Source organism: Entelurus aequoreus, linkage group LG10, assembly GCF_033978785.1.
Source record: "Entelurus aequoreus isolate RoL-2023_Sb linkage group LG10, RoL_Eaeq_v1.1, whole genome shotgun sequence".
Classification (NCBI taxonomy): domain Eukaryota; kingdom Metazoa; phylum Chordata; class Actinopteri; order Syngnathiformes; family Syngnathidae; genus Entelurus; species Entelurus aequoreus.
This window is the reverse complement of record NC_084740.1, coordinates 61,170,693-61,192,864: the sequence shown is the minus strand read 5'-3', so window position 1 is coordinate 61,192,864 and position 22,172 is coordinate 61,170,693. Positions and strand designations below refer to the sequence as shown.

At 35.7% G+C, this 22,172-nt stretch overlaps 1 protein-coding gene across 1 annotated transcript in view; it reads left to right on the top strand.

Annotated features, from left to right (window-relative positions):
* The window catches only part of si:dkey-106n21.1 (solute carrier family 23 member 1), a 168,942-nt gene that overhangs the window by 80,747 nt on the left and 66,023 nt on the right, over positions 1-22,172 (top strand). Inside the window, exons 6-8 of the mRNA XM_062061907.1 lie at positions 1,259-1,376; positions 11,197-11,353; positions 13,300-13,553. Coding sequence (XP_061917891.1) covers positions 1,259-1,376; positions 11,197-11,353; positions 13,300-13,553 — 529 coding nt within the window. The remainder of the gene's footprint in view (positions 1-1,258; positions 1,377-11,196; positions 11,354-13,299; positions 13,554-22,172) is intronic.

Below are 22,172 nucleotides of genomic sequence, written 5' to 3'. Positions count from 1 at the left end.
GGGGCACCTCCTGCAAGGCCGCCACCCGCCTTTTCTGGGGAACCTCCTGCAAGGCCGCCACCCGCCTTTTCTGGGGCACCTCCTGCAAGGCCGCCACCCGCCTTTTCTGGGGCACCTCCTGCAAGGCCGCCACCTGCCTTTTCTGGGGCACCTCCTGCAAGGCCGCTGCTTAGGAGTGGGGAGGGGGAGTCGTTCTGTCATGACTGTTCCCTGTGTTTTAGGTCAACGTCCTTTTTTACACTCTTATTTTGTTCCTACTTCCTGTTCGGTTTGTATTGACCAGCAGTAGCTTCACCCTTGCTCACGTGCAGATGATTACCAGTCATGCGAGTCACCTGCATCTCCTCAGGGTTTAAAAGTCAGTGTCACTTCTCAGTCAGTGTGGGATCATTGTTGGAGGTACGAACAAACACGGTATTCAGATCGTTGCTTAGTATTTGTTTGCTCTAAGATCTTCCTAAAAGCTTATTTTTTTCATGCACAGCTTGTTCCCTGTGCGTGTTTGGTGCATTTCCCAGCTGCACCCTAGACTTTGTTGGAATGAAATCATCTTCACCTGCATGCTGTCTTCTTCACAACACCGCTACGACTGGCGTACAGTAACACCATTACTGTATCTTCATGGCCTGTTCTCCGTGGTCCAACCAGGTCTTTTTAGTTTCAGCTGGCCGCCGGATCATTACTTTGTAGTCTGTCTAACTTTGTTCCCGCAGAGCTTCCCCTATGCTTCTGGTGCACTTCCAAGCTGCACTCTAGCTTTATTTGTGTCATTAAATATGCTTCCACCTGCACAGCAACTCCTGTCTCTGCATCCTGGGCTCACAGCAAACGCTACGTGCCGCTTCATACTCAAGGCGAGGTGGGAATAGAGATTATGTTTCAGAACTGCAAAAGATTTCCGTCCAGATTGAGTGATCGGTTTTTCCCGGTCCCGAGGTTTAACCCTGACTAGCATGTGTGAGGAGGCCAGGCTGTAATGTAGACAAACTGAAATAAATCATTTTTACTGGAGACATATCCCAGAAGTCTTTGCTGCTGTGCATTGCATACAAATGACGACACTTCACTGAATCAAGGAAGCTCCTCTTCTTCCACATAGACGTCAACAAAATGCAAATATAAAGCGCTAAAAAGGACTTTTTGCTTTTGTTTTGATGCTATTCCTTTTGCTCCAAGTAGTCTCTCAAGTCCTAAAAAGCTCCTTGGCTTTAGTCGGTGAAGATGTGGAAGCTGATTGTGACGTTTTGTGTCTCCACAGCACGGTGGGTCTCATTCTGCTCTTCTCGCAGTACCTCAGCAAGGTGGACGTCCCTCTGGTGGCCTACAAGGACAAGAAGTGGAAGGTCTTCCACTACCCTCTCTTCAAGCTCTTCTCAGTGAGTGCCACCTCCTCATCCAGCACGGCATCAAACGGCATACGTCGGTTCTTAGAAGAAGTCTCCGCTTCGGCCCTATGGTTAAGAAACACCGCCTAAAACCACTCAATTTGTGTCAGTTGGTCCAAGTCGTGTTAGCGCTGAGCGTGCACAAATGTACTCTTGAGCCTGATCACTAAGACCCAAATAGCAGGCACAAAATAGCACGTGCAAACGACAAAATAGTGTTTGCTATTAGTGGGCGTAATTACTGCCATAGCTGGCAGTAAGTCGGACACGTTTCCAGTGAGGGTTGGACTCCGCCAAGGCTGCCCTTTGTCATAGATTCAGTTCATAACTTTTATGGACATAATTTCTAGGCGCAGTCAAGGCGTTGAGGGGATCCGGTTTGGTTGCTGCAGGATTAGGTCTCTGCTTTTTGCAGATGATGTGGTCCTGATGGCTTCATCTGGCCAGGATCTTCAGCTCTCACCGAGTGTGAAGCGACTGGGATGAGAATCAGCACCTCCAAGTCCGAGTCCATGGTTCTCGCCAGGAAAAGGGTGGAGCGCCATCTCCGGGTTGGAGAGGAGAACCTGCCCCAAGTGGAGGAGTTCAAGTACCTCGGAGTCTAGTTCACGAGCGAGGGAAGAATGGATCGTGAGATCGACAGGCGGATCGGTGCGGCGTCTTCAGTAATGCGGACGCTGTATCGACCCGTTGTGGTGAAGAAGGACTTGAGCCGGAAGGCAAAGCTCTCAATTTACCGGTCGATCTACGTTCCCATCCTCACCTTTGGTCATGAGCTTTGGGTTATGACCGAAAGGACAAGATCACGGGTACAAGCGGCCAAAATTAGTTTTCTCCGCCAGGTGGCGGAGAAAACCTTAGAGATAGGGTGAGAAGCTCTGTCATCCGGGAGGAGCTCAGAGTAAAACCGCTGCTCCTCCACATGGAGAGGAGCCAGATGAGGTGGTTCAGGCATCTGGTCAGGATGCCACTCAAACGCCTCCCTAGGGAGGTGTTTAGGGCACGTCCGACCGGTAGGAGGCCATGGGGAAGACCCAGGACACGTTGGGAAGACTATGTCTCCCGGCTGGCCTGGGAACGCGTGGGGACCCCCTGGGAAGAGCTGAACGAAATAGCTGGGGAGAGGGAAGTCTGCGCTTCCCTGCTTAGGCTGCTGCCCCCGCGGCCCGACCTTGGATAAGCGGAAGAAGATGGATGGACGGATGGATATTAGTTGGCGTGTCGCGCGTGATCTACTAAGACTGCGTGTACAATTAATAACCTTATTCAAACGTGTGTTGGCCATGCAAACACTCACTTCCCTCCACATTCATGTTGTCATGCCCTACCACAGCGGTCATACCCTCACCACAGGCCTCCATGTACACATAAATGTTCCTCTTTTTGTTATTCTTTTGCGCAACCGTTGGCTGCAAGATGATGCTGGCCCGACTTTGTTGAGAGTTTGCACAAAGACACGCGCTGAGCTCCGTCCTCCAAACGGCAGCAACATCAAACTGCCTGCTGGAGCTCACCTAAACGACTCAAGCGCAGTGAGTCACGGGCGCTCCGGGGCTGAAGTGCTTGACACATTCTGGCAGCGTGACTCACTATCATGAAAGAACTAAAAAAACAATTTGATCTGATCTTTCACTGGAGAAGGAAGCAGCTTCCCTCCACTTTGTGCTGCTCCTCGTCAAACACACAACGCTGAGGGACGTCCTGGCGTGAAGGAATGAAGGTTCAATAAAGCAGCAGTGAAAGAAAAGTCCAGCACACGCCCAGCAGTGTTTACATTAAACATAAAACATTACACCGCTTGAAACTGCACTAGATCACATCACATGACACTACACCACATGACACTACACCACATTACACTACACCACATGACACTACACCACATTACACTACACCACATGACACTACACCACATTACACTACACCACATGGCACTACACCACATTACACTACACCACATTACACTACACCACATGACACTACACCACATTACACTACACCACATGACACTACACCACATTACACTACACCACATGGCACTACACCACATTACACTACACCACATTACACTACACCACATGACACTACACCACATTACACTACACCACATGACACTACACCACATTACACTACACCACATGGCACTACACCACATTACACTACACCACATTACACTACACCACATGACACTACACCACATTACACTACAACACATTACACTACATCACATTACACTACACCACATGACACTACACCACATTACACTACACCACATGACACTACACCACATGACATTACACCACATTACACTACATCACATTACACTACATCACATTACACTACACCACATTACACTACATCACATTATACCACATCACTTTACACTACCATTTATGTTTTCATCATTTCAGAAACATTCATGTTTTCATCATTTCACATCACTCAAGTTTTCATCATTTCACAACATTCATGTTTTCATCATTTCACACCACTCATGCTTTCTTCATTTCACACCACTCATGTGTTCATCATTTCACAACATTCATGTTTACATTATTTCACACCACTCATGTTTACTTCATTTCACACCACTCGTGTTTTCATCATTTCACAACATTCATGTTTTCATAATTTCACACCACTTATGTTTTCATCATTTCACACCACTCATGTTTTCATCATTTCACACCACTCATGTTTTCTTCATTTCACACCACCCGTTTTCATCATTTCACAACATTCATTTTTTCATCATTTCACACCACTCATGTTTTCTTAATTTCACACCACTCATGTTTTCATCATTTCACAAAATTCATGTTTTCATCATTTCACAAAATTCATGTTTTCATCATTTCACACCACTCAAGTTTTCATCATTTCACAACATTCATGTTTTCATCACTTCACATCACTCATGTTTTCATCATTTCACAACATTCATGTTTTCATCATTTCACACCACTCATGTTTTATTCATTTCACACCACTCATGTTTTCATCATTTCACAACATTCATATTTTCATCATTTCACACCACTCATGTTTTCATCACTTCACACCACTCATGTTTTCATCATTTCACACCGTTCATGTTCTCATCATTTCACACAGTCATGTTTTCATCATTTCACAACACTCATATTTTCATCATTTCACACCACTCATGTTTTTATCATTTCACACCATTCATGTTTTCATCATTTCCCACCACTCATGTTTTCATCATTTCACACCATTCATGTTTTCATCATTTCCCACCACTCATGTTTTCATCATTTCACACCATTCATGTTTTCATCACTTTGCATCACTCATGTTTTCATCATTTCACAACATTCATGTTTTCATCACTTCGCACCACTCACGTTTTCATCATTTCACAACATTCATGTTTTCGTCATTTCACATCACTCAAGTTTTCATCATTTCACAACATTCATGTTTTCATCATTTCACACCACTCATGTTTTCGTCACTTCACATCACTCGTGTTTTCGTCATTTCACAACATTCATTTTTTCATCATTTCCCACCACTCATGTTTTCTTCATTTCACACCACTCATGTTTTCATCATTTCACAAAATTCATGTTTTCATCATTTCACACCACTTATGTTTTCATCATTTCACACCACTCATGTTTTCATCATTTCACACCATTCATGTTTTCATCACTTCACATCACTCATGTTTTCATCATTTCACAACATTCATGTTTTCATCATTTCACACCACTCATGTTTTCTTCATTTCACACCACTCATGTTTTCATCATTTCACACCACTCATGTTTTCATTATTTCACACCATTCATGTTTTCATCATTTCCCACCACTCATGTTTTCATCATTTCACACCATTCATGTTTTCATCATTTCCCACCACTCATGTTTTCATCATTTCACATCACTCATGTTTTCATCATTTCACACTACTCATGTTTTCTTCATTTCACACCACTCATGTTTTCATCATTTCACAACATTCATTTTTTCATCATTTCACACCACTCATGTTTTCTTCATTTCACACCACTCATGTTTTCATCATTTCACAAAATTCATGTTTTCATCATTTCACACCACTTATGTTTTCATCATTTCACACCACTCATGTTTTCATCATTTCACACCATTCATGTTTTCATCACTTCACATCACTCATGTTTTCATCATTTCACAACATTCATGTTTTCATCATTTCACACCACTCATGTTTTCTTCATTTCACACCACTCATGTTTTCATTATTTCACACCACTCATGTTTTCATCATTTCACAACATTCATGTTTTCATCATTTCACACCACTCATGCTTTCTTCATTTCACACCACTCATGTGTTCTTCATTTCAAAACATTCATGTTTACAAATTCATGTTTTCATCATTTCACACCACTTATGTTTTCATCATTTCACACCACTCATGTTTTCATCATTTCACACCATTCATGTTTTCATCACTTCACATCACTCATGTTTTCATCATTTCACAACATTCATGTTTTCATCATTTCACACCACTCATGTTTTCTTCATTTCACACCACTCATGTTTTCATCATTTCACAACATTCATTTTTTCATCATTTCACACCACTCATGTTTTCTTAATTTCACACCACTCATGTTTTCATCATTTCACAAAATTCATGTTTTCATAATTTCACACCACTTATGTTTTCATCATTTCACACCACTCAAGTTTTCATCATTTCACAACATTCATGTTTTCATCACTTCACATCACTCATGTTTTCATCATTTCACAACATTCATGTTTTCATCATTTCACACTACTCATGTTTTCTTCATTTCACACCACTCATGTTTTCATCATTTCACAATATTCATGTTTTCATCATTTCACACCACTTGTGTTTTCATCATTTCACAACATTCATATTTTCATCATTTCACACCACTCCTGTTTTCATCATTTCTCAACATTCATGTTTTCATCATTTCACACCACTCATGTTTTATTCATTTCACACCACTCATGTTTTCATCATTTCACAACATTCATATTTTCATCATTTCACACCACTCATGTTTTCATCACTTCACACCACTCATGTTTTCTTCATTTCACACCACTCATGTTTTCTTCATTTCACACCACTCATGTTTTCATAATTTCACAAGATTCATGTTTTCATCATTTCACACCACTCATGTTTTCATCACTTCACATCACTCATGTTTTCATCATTTCACACTACTCATGTTTTCATCATTTCACAACATTCATGTTGTCATCATTTCACACCACTCATGTTTTCTTCATTTCACAACATTCATGTTTTCATCATTTCACAACATTCATGTTTTCATCATTTCACACCACTCATGTTTTCATCATTTCACATCACTCATGTTTTCATCATTTCACAACATTCATGTTTTCATCATTTCACACCACTTGTGTTTTCATCATTTCACAATATTCATGTTTTCATCATTTCACAATATTCATGTTTTCATCATTTCGCATCACTCATGTTTTCATCATTTCACAACATTCATGTTTTCATCATTTCACACTACTCATGTTTTCTTCATTTCACACCACTCATGTTTTCATCATTTCACAATATTCATGTTTTCATCATTTCACACCACTTGTGTTTTCATCATTTCACAACATTCATGTTTTCATAATTTCACAATATTCATGTTTTCATCATTTCACATCACTCATGTTTTCATCATTTCACAACATTCATGTTTTCATCATTTCACACTACTCATGTTTTCTTCATTTCACACCACTCATGTTTTCATCATTTCACAATATTCATGTTTTCATCATTTCACACCACTTGTGTTTTCATCATTTCACAACATTCATGTTTTCATCATTTCACAATATTCATGTTTTCATCATTTTACATCACTCATGTTTTCATCATTTCACAACATTCATGTTTTCATCATTTCACACTACTCATGTTTTCTTCATTTCACACCACTCATGTTTTCATCATTTCACAACATTCATATTTTCATCATTTTACACCACTCATGTTTTCATCACTTCACACCACTCATGTTTTCATCATTTCACACCGTTCATGTTCTCATCATTTCACACAGTCATGTTTTCATCATTTCACAACACTCATATTTTCATCATTTCACACCACTCATGTTTTTATCATTTCACACCATTCATGTTTTCATCATTTCACACCATTCATGTTTTCATCACTTCGCATCACTCATGTTTTCATCATTTCACAACATTCATGTTTTCATCATTTCACATCACTCAAGTTTTCATCATTTCACAACATTCATGTTTTCATCATTTCACACCACTCATGCTTTCTTCATTTCACACCACTCATGTGTTCATCATTGCACAACATTCATGTTTACATTATTTCCCACCACTCATGTTTACTTCATTTCACACCACTCGTGTTTTCATAATTTCACAACATTCATGTTTTCATAATTTCACACCACTTATGTTTTCATCATTTCACACCACTCATGTTTTCTCCATTTCACACCACTCGTGTTTTCATCATTTCACAACATTCATGTTTTCATCATTTCACACCACTCATGTTTTCATCATTTCACACCACTCATGTTTTCATCATTTCACACCATTCACGTTTTCATCATTTCCCACCACTCATGTTTTCATCATTTCACACCATTCATGTTTTCATCACTTCGCATCACTCATGTTTTCATCATTTCACAACATTCATGTTTTCATCATTTCACATCACTCAAGTTTTCATCATTTCACAACATTCATGTTTTCATCATTTCACACCACTCATGCTTTCTTCATTTCACACCACTCATGTTTTCATCATTTCACACCACTCATGCTTTCATTATTTCACACCACTCATGTTTTCGTCACTTCACATCACTCGTGTTTTCGTCATTTCACAACATTCATGTTTTCATCATTTCCCACCACTCATGTTTTCTTCATTTCACACCACTCGTGTTTTCATCATTTCACAACATTCATGTTTTCATCATTTCCCACCACTCATGTTTTCTTCATTTCACACCACTCGTGTTTTCATCATTTCACAACATTCATGTTTTCATCATTACACACCACTCATGTTTCCTTCATTTCACAACACTCGTGTTTTCATCATTTCTCAACATTCATGTTTTCATCATTTCACACCACTCATGTTTTCTTCATTTCACAACACTCGTGTTTTCATCATTTCTCAACATTCATGTTTTCATCATTTCACACCACTCATGTTTTCACTTCATGACGTGAGGTCAAACAAGCTGCAGAGGAAAAAGCTGCTCTTGGTTCCAAGTGTCGATGCAAAGTTGTGGTTGGCAACATTTCCAACATCTTCTGCCAAAACAAGCTTCTTGCTATGAAATGAGCCATGAAGATACAATAAAAATGTCCCTACAGTACATCAGTAGCTCTCAGAAGGAAAAGGGCGGGAGACGTGTGCTCTAATTAGCTCTGAATATCCAGTTGGGTGCTGTCATGGTGTCAGTTGTATTGAGGTGTGCTGTCATGGTGTCAGTTGTATTGAGGTGTGCTGTCATGGTGTCAGACACGTGCATTACCAATACTAATCACCTTCACGGCTTCACCGTGTTTATTATCGTCTTGTAACTATTAATGTTGGACATGTTTGAAAATAGTCAAGGCTATTTCCTCGGAACTTTGGCAGAATTCCTACTTATTATCCTTTATTCTACTTCCTGTCGCGGCTCTATCCATGCATGATCATGTGACCTTACTGACACCTGGTGACCAGTGTATAGTACTGCATTGTGGTTGTGGTTATACCCCCGGCAATATGAACGATGAACATATGAAATATGAAAACAACAACTATAAAGATATGACCCATGAAGATCTGACCCATGAAGATATGACCCATGAAGATATGACCTATGAAGAGATGACCTATGAAGATATGACCCATGAAGATATGACCCATGAAGATATATTACCTATGAAGATATGACCCATGAAGATATGACCCATGAAGATCTGACCCATGAAGATATGACCCATGAAGATATGACCTATGAAGAGATGACCTATGAAGATATGACCCATGAAGATATGACCCATGAAGATCTGACCCATGAAGATATGACCCATGAAGATATGACCTATGAGGAGATGACCTATGAAGATATGACCCATGAAGATATGACCCATGAAGATATATTACCTATGAAGATATGACCCATGAAGATATGACCCATGAAGATCTGACCCATGAAGATATGACCCATGAAGATCTGACCCATGAAGATATGACCTATGAAGATCTGACCAATGAAGATATGAGTTATGAAGATATGAACTATGAAGACATGACCCATGAAGATATGACCTATGAGGAGATGACCTATGAAGATATGACCCATGAAGATATGACCCATGAAGATATATTACCTATGAAGATATGACCCATGAAGATATGACCCATGAAGATCTGACCCATGAAGATATGACCCATGAAGATCTGACCCATGAAGATATGACCCATGAAGATATGACGTATGAAGATATGACCCATGAAGATATGACCCATGAAGATCTGACCTATGAAGATCTGACCTATGAAGATCTGACCCATGAAAATATGACCCATGAAGATATGACCCATGAAGATATGACCTATGAAGATATGACCTATGAAGATATGAACTATGAAGACATGACCTATGAAGACATGGCCCATGAAGATATGACCTATGAAGATTTGACCCATAAAGATATGAACTATGAAGATACTAGCTATGAAGATCTGAACTATGAAGATCTGACCTGTGAAGATATGAACTATGAAGATATGACCTATGAAGATCTGACCAATGAAGATATGAGTTATGAAGATATGAACTATGAAGACATGACCCATGAAGATCTGACCCATGACGATATGACCCATGAAGATATGACCTATGAAGACATGAAATATGAAGTTATGACCTATGAAGATATGAAATATGAAGATATGACCCATGAAGATATGACATGAAATACGACCTATGAAGATATGACCTATGAAGATATGAATTATGAATATATGACCTATGAAGATCTGACCTATAAAGATATGAAATATGAAGATCTGACCAATGAAGATATTAAATATGAAGATCTGACCAATGAAGATATTAAATATAAAAATCTGACCTATTAAGATATTAACTATAAAGATCTGACCTATGAAGATATGAGTTATGAAAATATGAACTATGAAGACATGACCCATGAAGATATGACCCATGAAGATATGACATATGAAATATGACCTATGAAGATATGACATATGCAATATGACCTATGAAGATATGACCTATGAAGATATTAATTATGAAGATATGACCTATGAAGATCTGAACTATAAAGATCTGACCTATGAAGATATGAAATATGAAGATATGACCTATGAATATATGAAATATGAAGATATGACCTATGAAGATGTGACCTATGAAGATATGAAATATGAAGATATGACCTATGAAGATGTGAACTATGAAGATATGAAATATGAAGATATGACCTATGAAGATGTGACCTATGAAGATGTGACCTATGAAGATATGAAATATGAAGATGTGACCTATGAAGATGTGAAATATGAAGATGTGACCACTGAAGATATGAAATATGAAGATGTGACCTATGAGGATGTGACCTATGAAGATATGAACTATGAAGATGTGACCTATGAAGATGTGACCTATGAAGATATGAACTATGAAGATGTGACCTATGAAGATGTGACCTCCTTGTAGAAGACTGACACCTGATGTGTTGCAGGCTCTGTTCGGGATGTGCGGCAGCTGGCTGCTCTGCTACCTGCTGACCGTCTTCAACGTGCTGCCGTCTGAGGCGGACCATTACGGCTTCTTGGCCAGGACCGACATCAACACGGACGCCATCACCACCTCGCCCTGGTTCCACATCCCGTACCCAGGTGTGCAAACACAAACAACACATTACTGTGTACATAACTGTAAATATTCCACTTTTATACTTCTTTGAACTCTGAATATTTGACTTGTATATTCCTTAAAACTGAATATTTGAATAACATATTTCTCATGACTGAATATGTAATATAATTACCTGTAAGTGTGAATATTACTTAAAAATGTGAATATATCAGTAATATATATTTTCTACATGGGAATATTACTTGTAGGTGAGATTATTTCAGTAATATACATACATTATATTGCCAACATTTTTGGCCACCTGCCTTGACTCACATATGAACTTGAAGATTTGTTGCACAGGTGGCATCCTACGACAGTTCCACGCTGGAAATCACTGAGAGCGGCCCATTCTTTCACAAATGTTTGTAGAAACAGTCTCCATGCCTAAGTGCTTGATTTGATACACCGGGCCAAGTGATTAGGACACCTGATTCTCATCATTTGGATGGGTGGCCAAAAACTTTTGGCAATATTGTGTATGTTCTAGATGTGATTATTACTTATAAGTGTGAATACATCAATAATATATATATATATATATATATATATATGTATATATATTTTGTAGATGTCAATGTTACTTATAAGTGTGCATATTTCAGTAACATATATATTTTCTACATGTGAATATTACTTATTAGTGTAAATATATCAGTAATATAAATTTATATTTTCCACATGTAATTATTGCTTATAAGTGTGAATGTATCAGTAATGTAATATATATATATATATATATATATATATATATATATATATATATATATATATATATATATATATATATATATATATATATATATATATATATATATATATATATATATATATATATATATATATATATATATATATATATATATATATATATATATATGTATATTCTAGATGTGAATACTACTTATAAGTGTGAATATATCAGTAATATATATATTTTCTAGATGTGAATACTACTTATCAATGTGAATATATCAGTAATATACATATTTTCTAGAAGGGAATACTACTTATCAGTGTGAATATATCAGTAATATATACATTTTCTAGATGTGAATACTACTTATAAGTGTGAATATATCTGTAAAATATATATTTTCTACATGTAAATATTACTTATAAGTGTGAATGTACCAGCAATATATATATATTTTTAAATGTGAATATTACTTATAAGTGTAAATATATCAGTAATATATATTTTTTCTAGATGTGAATACTACTTATAAGTGTGAATATATCAGTTATATATATATTTTCTAGATGGGAATACTACTTATCAATGTGAATATATCAGTGATATATATATATATATTCTAGATGGGAATACTACTTATCAGTGTGAATATATCAGTAATATATATATTTTCTAGATGGGAATACTACTTATCAGTGTGAATATATCAGTAATATATATATTTTCTAGATCTGAATACTACTTATAAGTGTGAATATGTCAGTAATATATATATATTCTAGATGTAAATACTACTTATAAGTGTGAATATATCTGTAAAATATATATTTTCTACATGTAAATATTACTTATAAGTGTGAATGTACCAGCAATATATATATTTTTTAAATGTGAATATTAGTTATAAGTGTAAATATATCAGTAATATATATTTTTTCTAGATGTGAATACTACTTATAAGTGTGAATATATCAGTAATATATACTGTATATTTTCTAGATGTGAATACTACATATCAGTGTGAATATATCAGTAATATATATATTTTCTAGATGTGAATACTACTTATAAGTGTGAATATATCAGTAATATATATATTTTCTAGATGTGAATACTACATATCAGTGTGAATATATCAGTAATATATATATTTTCTAGATGTGAATACTACTGCATGTATGAAAAGTACTCTTCATGTGGCGTGAGAGTGAGGATGATTGTCACTGGCAGGTCAGTGGGGTTTGCCCACAGTGAGCGTGTCGTCAGTGTTGGGCATGATGGCGGGCGTCCTGGCGTCCACCATGGAATCCATCGGCGACTACTACGCCTGCGCTCGACTGTCGGGCGCCCCGCCCCCGCCCACCCACGCCATCAACCGCGGCATCGCCGTGGAGGGCCTGGGCTGCATCCTGGCCGGCCTGTGGGGGACCGGAAACGGAACCACGTCCTACAGCCAGAACATCGCTGCGCTCGGCATCACCAAGGTAGGTGGCTACAACACTTTATAACGGGACTGTCACCTCTGACCAGCAGGTGGCAGTATGCATCTAAACAGAGCTCATACACATTTGGGCCTCATGTAGTACAAACGTACGCACAATAAACTCTGACATATTCAATTGTGCGTACGTATTAACCCAAGCACATGATTCTATTTACATATTCTCCTGCCGGTGTTTCAGTCTTGATAAATCACACTTCGTGTGCTAAATGATTATATTTACATGTTCTCCTGCCAAATCCAGACATAAAAATAGCTCAAATCCAGACAAAAAAATAGCTCAAATCCAGACATAAAAATGTCTCCAATCCAGACATAAAAATAGCTCAAATCCAGACATAAAAAAGCTCCAATCCTGACATAAAAATAACTCAAATCCAGATAAAAAAAAAAATAGCTCCAATCCAGACATAAAAAAGCTCCAATCCAGACATAAAAATAGCTCCAATCCAGACATAAAAATAGCTCCAATCCAGACATAAAAATAGCTCAAATCCAGACATAAAAATAGCTCCAATCCAGACATAAAAATAGCTCAAATCCAAACATAAAAATAGCTCAGATCCAAACATAAAAATAGCTCAAATCCAGACATAAAAATAGCTCCAATCCAGACATAAAAATATCTCCAATCCAGACATAAAAATAGCTCCAATCCAGACATAAAAATATCTCCAATCCAGACATAAAAATAGCTAAAATCCAGACATAAAAATAGCTCCAATCCAGACATAAAAATAGCTCAAATCCAGACATAAAAATAGCTCCAATCCAGACATAAAAATAGCTCAAATCCAGACATAAAAATAGCTCAGATCCAAACATAAAAATAGCTCAAATCCAGACATAAAAATAGCTTCAATCCAGACATAAAAAAGCTCCAATCCAGACATAAAAATAGCTCAAATCCAGACATAAAAATAGCTCAGATCCAAACATAAAAATAGCTCAAATCCAGACATAAAAATAGCTCCAATCCAGACATAAAAATAGCTCAAATCCAGACATAAAAATAGCTCAAATCCAGACATAAAAATAGCTCCAATCCAGACATAAAAATAGCTGAAATCCAGACATAAAAATAGCTCAAATCCAAACATAAAAATAGCTGAAATCCAGACATAAAAATAGCTCCAATCCAGACATAAAAATAGCTCAAATCCAGACATAAAAATATCTCCAATCCAGACATAAAAATAGCTCAAATCCAGACATAAAGAAGCTCCAATCCTGACATAAAAATAACTCAAATCCAGATAAAAAAATAGCTCCAATCCAGACATAAAAAAGCTCCAATCCAGACATAAAAATAGCTCCAATCCAGACATAAAAATAGCTCCAATCCAGACATAAAAATAGCTCAAATCCAGACATAAAAATAGCTCCAATCCAGACATAAAAATAGCTCAAATCCAGACATAAAAATAGCTCAGATCCAAACATAAAAATAGCTCAAATCCAGACATAAAAATAGCTCCAATCCAGACATAAAAATATCTCCAATCCAGACATAAAAATAGCTCCAATCCAGACATAAAAATTGCTCCAATCCAGACATAAAAAAAGCTCAAATCCAGACATAAAAATAGCTCCAATCCAGACATAAAAATAGCTCAAATCCAGACATAAAAATAGCTCGGATCCAAACATAAAAATAGCTCAAATCCAGACATAAAAATAGCTTCAATCCAGACATAAAAAAGCTCCAATCCAGACATAAAAATAGCTCAAATCCAGACATAAAAATAGCTCAGATCCAAACATAAAAATAGCTCAAATCCAGACATAAAAATAGCTCAGATCCAGACATAAAAATAGCTCAAATCCAGACATAAAAATAGCTCAAATCCAGACATAAAAATAGCTCCAATACAAACATAAAAATAGCTGAAATCCAGACATAAAAATAGCTCAAATCCAAACATAAAAATAGCTCAAATCCAGACATAAAAATAGCTCCAATCCAGACATAAAAAATATCTCCAAACCAGACATAAAAATAGCTCAAATCCAGACATAAAAATAGCTCCAATCCAGACATAGAAAAGCTCCAATCCAGACATAAAAATAGCTCCAATCCAGACATAAAAATAACTCAAAGCCAAACATAAAATAGCTCCAATCCAGACATAAAAGTAGCTCAAATACAGACATAAAAATAGCTGTAATTCAGACATAAAAATAGCTCAAATCCAGACATAAAAATAACTCAAATCCAAACATAAAATAGCTCCAATCCAGACATAAAAATAGTTCTAATCCAGACATAAAAATAGCTCCAATCCAGACATAAAAATAGCTCTAATTCAGACATAAAAATAGCTCCAATCCAGACATAAAAATAGTTCTAATCCAGACATAAAAATAGCTCCAATCCAGACATAAAAATAGCTCTAATTCAGACATAAAAATAGCTCAAATCCAGACATAAAAATATCTCCAATCCACACATAAAAAAACTCCAATCCAGACATAAAAAAGCTCCAATCCTGACATAAAAATACCTGAAATCCAGATAAAAAAATAACTCAAATCCAGACATAAAAATAGCTCCAATCCAGACATAAAATATCTCCAATCCAGACATAAAAATAGCTCAAATCCAGACATAAAAATAGCTCCAATCCAGACATAAAAATAGCTCAAATCCAGACATAAAAATAGCTCAAATCCAGACATAAAAATAGCTCCAATCCAGACATAAAAATATCTCCAATCCATACATAAAAATACCTCCAATCCAGACATAAAAGTAGCTCAAATCCAAACATAAAATAGTTCCAATCCAGACATAAAAATAGCTCTAATTCAGACATAAAAATAGCTCAAATCCAGACATAAAAATAAATCAAATCCAGACATAAAAAAGCTCCAATCCTGACATAAAAATAACTGAAATCCAGATAAAAAAAATAGCTCCAATCCAGACATAAAAAAGATCCAATCCAGACATGAAAATAGCTCCAATCCAGACATCAAAAAAGCTCCAATCCAGACATAAAAATAGCTCCAATCCAGACAAAAATAGCTCCAATCCAGACATAAAAATAGCTCCAATCTAGACATAAAAATAACTCAAATCCAAACATAAAATAGCTCCAATCCAGACATAAAAGTAGCTCAAATCCAGACATAAAAATAGTTCTAATCCAGACATAAAAATAGCTCCAATCCAGACATAAAAATAGCTCCAATCCAGACATAAAAATAGCTCAAATCCAGACATAAAAATAGCTCAAATCCAAACATAAAAATAGCTCAAACCCAGACATAAAAATAGCTCCAATCCAGACATAAAAATATCTCCAATCCAGACATAAAAATAGCTCCAATCCAGACATAAAAAAGCTCCAATCCAGACATAAAAATAGCTCCAATCCAGACATAAAAATAGCTCCAATCCAGACATAAAAATAGCTCAAATCCAGACATAAAAATAGCTCCAATCCAGACATAAAAATAGCTCAAATCCAAACATAAAAATAGCTCAGATCCAAACATAAAAATAGCTCAAATCCAGACATAAAAATAGCTCCAATCCAGACATAAAAATATCTCCAATCCAGACATAAAAATAGCTCCAATCCAGACATAAAAATATCTCCAATCCAGACATAAAAATAGCTAAAATCCAGACATAAAAATAGCTCCAATCCAGACATAAAAATAGCTCAAATCCAGACATAAAAATAGCTCCAATCCAGACATAAAAATAGCTCAATTCCAGACATAAAAATAGCTCAGATCCAAACATAAAAATAGCTCAAATCCAGACATAAAAATAGCTTCAATCCAGACATAAAAAAGCTCCAATCCAGACATAAAAATAGCTCAAATCCAGACATAAAAATAGCTCAGATCCAAACATAAAAATAGCTCAAATCCAGACATAAAAATAGCTCCAATCCAGACATAAAAATAGCTCAAATCCAGACATAAAAATAGCTCAAATCCAGACATAAAAATAGCTCCAATCCAGACATAAAAATAGCTGAAATCCAGACATAAAAATAGCTCAAATCCAAACATAAAAATAGCTGAAATCCAGACATAAAAATAGCTCCAATCCAGACATAAAAATAGCTCAAATCCAGACATAAAAATATCTCCAATCCAGACATAAAAATAGCTCAAATCCAGACATAAAAAAGCTCCAATCCTGACATAAAAATAACTCAAATCCAGATAAAAAAAATAGCTCCAATCCAGACATAAAAAAGCTCCAATCCAGACATAAAAATATCTCCAATCCATACATAAAAATAGCTCCAATCCATACATAAAAATATCTCCAATCCAGACATAAAAATAGCTCCAATCCAGACATAAAAATAGCTCAAATCCAGACATAAAAATAGCTCCAATCCAGACATAAAAATAGCTCAAATCCAGACATAAAAACAGCTCAAATCCAGACATAAAAATAGCTCCAATCCAGACATAAAAATATCTCCAATCCAGACATAAAAATAGCTCAAATCCAGACATAAAAATAGCTCCAATCCAGACATAAAAAAGCTCCAATCCAGACATAAAAATAGCTCAAATCCAAACATAAAAATAGCTCAAATCCAGACATAAAAATAGCTCAAATCCAGACATAAAAATAGCTCCAATCCAGACATAAAAATAGCTCAAATCCAGACATAAAAATAGCTCAAATCCAAACATAAAAATAGCTCAAACCCAGACATAAAAATAGCTCCAATCCAGACATAAAAAATATCTCCAATCCATACATAAAAATAGCTCCAATCCATACATAAAAATAGCTCCAATCCAGACATAAAAATAGCTCCAATCCAGACATAAAAATAGCTCCAATCCAGACATAAAAATAGCTCAAATACAGACATAAAAAAAGCTCAAATCCAAACATAAAAATAGCTCAAACCCAGACATAAAAATAGCTCCAATCCAGACATAAAAATATCTCCAATCCATACATAAAAATAGCTCCAATCCATACATAAAAATAGCTCCAATCCAGACATAAAAATAGCTCCTATCCAGACATAAAAATATCTCCAATCCATACATAAAAATAGCTCCAATCCATACATAAAAATAGCTCCAATCCAGACATAAAAATAGCTCCAATCCAGACATAAAAATAGCACTTTCTTTCTTTGAGCAGCCGCTGGGCCTCCCAGGTCATTCAGGGTTTCCGGTTTGGGTTAAACCCGGATATGTCAATGCAGTTTTTTATGTAACACAGCACACTGTGAACACATTGAGGTCCTGGAGTTGAAGTATGTCATAGTTTGTGCTGTGGAAACAGTCCAACAGCTGCTGGCAGGCCCCATCAGGCCAAGTGGTAACAGTTTTTGTAGAAGTGGTGAGGGGGTGTACTGTATGCAGGGATCATAACCAGGGACATGTGGTCAGACCGCTCCAGTCTCACCTCGTATCCTCCGTCACATTGGCGCACACTTGGTTTAGAGATTTGATTCCAAGTAGCACAATTAACGTTCTGATGGAGTCCAGGGAGCACCGCCTGTTAATGTGGTAAAAAGTACTATTTGGAGTCGGATTACTAAACACCAGGCAGCTAATTCTAGCTAGCTAGCTAGCCAAGCCAAGGCAGAACCAACAGATGGCAGAAAAGTCGAGCGGCATTGAGTTTGACATCAGTAACGCTGGCATCCATTGGCTTGGACTTGTGAAGCTGTTCAAAGAATCTATGAATATTTGACTAATGTTCCCGGTGTAGCAGCACAATAAGTACAGCCTTAAGTTCGACTGATAGGACTTATATTTTCCACCCCTTTTGTACCGCGAAATCCAAACAAAAACCTCCCACAGCATGACGACGGTCTAACAACCATTTCATACTTGTACAATAATACTCAAATACTACACATCTACCACAACTTTAACACCTTGATCACATTTCCCTAAAGTTACACACATTTGGAGGAGTAACTGTGAATGACGTCAATATCACGAACCCCCACGGCTCTTTCAAGTGGATGTAAAAGTTTGATTACGCCTTCTAACTCTGGCAAGGGTGCAGACTGGACGTGTGACTTCCTCATTGACGTCTTCTCCACCTCAGACCAACTGCACCCATATCTGACTTACTGCAACCACAGGCAATTATCAACAAACAGCTGAATCAGCACATTGCAGGTATATATTATCAATAAAAAGCTGATTCAGCATGTTTGCAGATATATATTATCAATAAAAGACTGATTCAGCATGTTTGCAGATATTTATTATCAATAAAAAGCCGATTCAGCATGTTTGCAGGTATTTATGATCAATAAAAGGCTGATTCAGCATGTTTGCAGATATTATCAATAAAAAGCTGATTCAGCATGTTTGCAGATATGTATTATCAATAAAAGACTGATTTAGCATGCTTGCAGATATTTATTATCAATAAAAATATGATTCAGCATGTTTGCAGGTATATGTTATCTATAAAAAGCTGATTCAGCATTTTTGCAGATATTTATTATCAATAAAAGGCTGATTCAGCATGTTTGCAGATATTTATTATATAAAAAAAAGCTGATTCAGCATTTTTGCAGATATTTATTATTAAAAAAAAAGCTGATTCAGCATGTTTGCAGATATTTATTATCAATAAAAGGCTGATTCAGCATGTTTGCAGATATTTATTATATTAAAAAAAAGCTGATTCAGCATTTTTGCAGATATTTTTTATTTAAAAAAAGCTGATTCAGCATGTTTGCAGGTATTTATTATCAATAAAAGGCTGATTCAGCATGTTTGCAGATATTTATTATCAATAAAAGGCTGATTCAGCATGTTTGCAGATATTTATTATCAATAAAAGGCTGATTCAGCATGTTTGCAGATATTTATTATCAATAAAAGGCTGATTCAGCATGTTTGCAGATATTTATTATAAAAAAAAAAGCTGATTCAGCATTTTTGCAGATATTTATTATAAAAAAAAGCTGATTCAGCATGTTTGCAGGTATTTATTATCAATAAAAGGCTGATTCAGCATGTTTGCATGTATATACTATCAATAAAAGGCTGATTCAGCATGTTGGCAGATATTTATTATAAAAAAAAAGCTGATTCAGCATTTTTGCAGATATTTATTATTTTAAAAAAAGCTGATTCAGCATGTTTGCGTGTATATACTATCAATAAATGGCTGATTCAGCATGTTTGCAGATATTTATTATAAATAAAAGGCTGATTCAGCATGTTTGCAGATATTTATTATTTAAAAAAAAGCTGATTCAGCATGTTGGCAGATATTTATTATAAAAAAAAGCTGATTCAGCATTTTTGCAGATATTTATTATTTAAAAAAAAGCTGATTCAGCATGTTTGCGTGTATATACTATCAATAAATGGCTGATTCAGCATGTTTGCAGATATTTATTATCAATAAAAGACTGATTCAGCATGTTTGCAGATATTTATTATCAATAAAAAGCCGATTCAGCATGTTTGCAGGTATTTATGATCAATAAAAGGCTGATTCAGCATGTTTGCAGATATTATCAATAAAAAGCTGATTCAGCATGTTTGCAGATATGTATTATCAATAAAAGACTGATTTAGCATGCTTGCAGATATTTATTATCAATAAAAATATGATTCAGCATGTTTGCAGGTATATGTTATCTATAAAAAGCTGATTCAGCATGTTTGCAGATATTTATTATCAATAAAAGGCTGATTCAGCATGTTTGCAGATATTTATTATATTAAAAAAAAGCTGATTCAGCATTTTTGCAGATATTTTTTATTTAAAAAAAGCTGATTCAGCATGTTTGCAGGTATTTATTATCAATAAAAGGCTGATTCAGCATGTTTGCAGATATTTATTATTTTAAAAAAAGCTGATTCAGCATGTTTGCGTGTATATACTATCAATAAATGGCTGATTCAGCATGTTTGCAGATATTTATTATAAATAAAAGGCTGATTCAGCATGTTTGCAGATATTTATTATTTAAAAAAAAGCTGATTCAGCATGTTGGCAGATATTTATTATAAAAAAAAGCTGATTCAGCATTTTTGCAGATATTTATTATTTAAAAAAAAGCTGATTCAGCATGTTTGCGTGTATATACTATCAATAAATGGCTGATTCAGCATGTTTGCAGATATTTATTATCAATAAAAGACTGATTCAGCATGTTTGCAGATATTTATTATCAATAAAAAGCCGATTCAGCATGTTTGCAGGTATTTATGATCAATAAAAGGCTGATTCAGCATGTTTGCAGATATTTATTATCAATAAAAGGCTGATTCAGCATGTTTGCAGATATTTATTATCAATAAAAGGCTGATTCAGCATGTTTGCAGATATTTATTATAAAAAAAAAAGCTGATTCAGCATTTTTGCAGATATTTATTATAAAAAAAAGCTGATTCAGCATGTTTGCAGGTATTTATTATCAATAAAAGGCTGATTCAGCATGTTTGCATGTATATACTATCAATAAAAGGCTGATTCAGCATGTTGGCAGATATTTATTATAAAAAAAAAGCTGATTCAGCATTTTTGCAGATATTTATTATTTTAAAAAAAGCTGATTCAGCATGTTTGCGTGTATATACTATCAATAAATGGCTGATTCAGCATGTTTGCAGATATTTA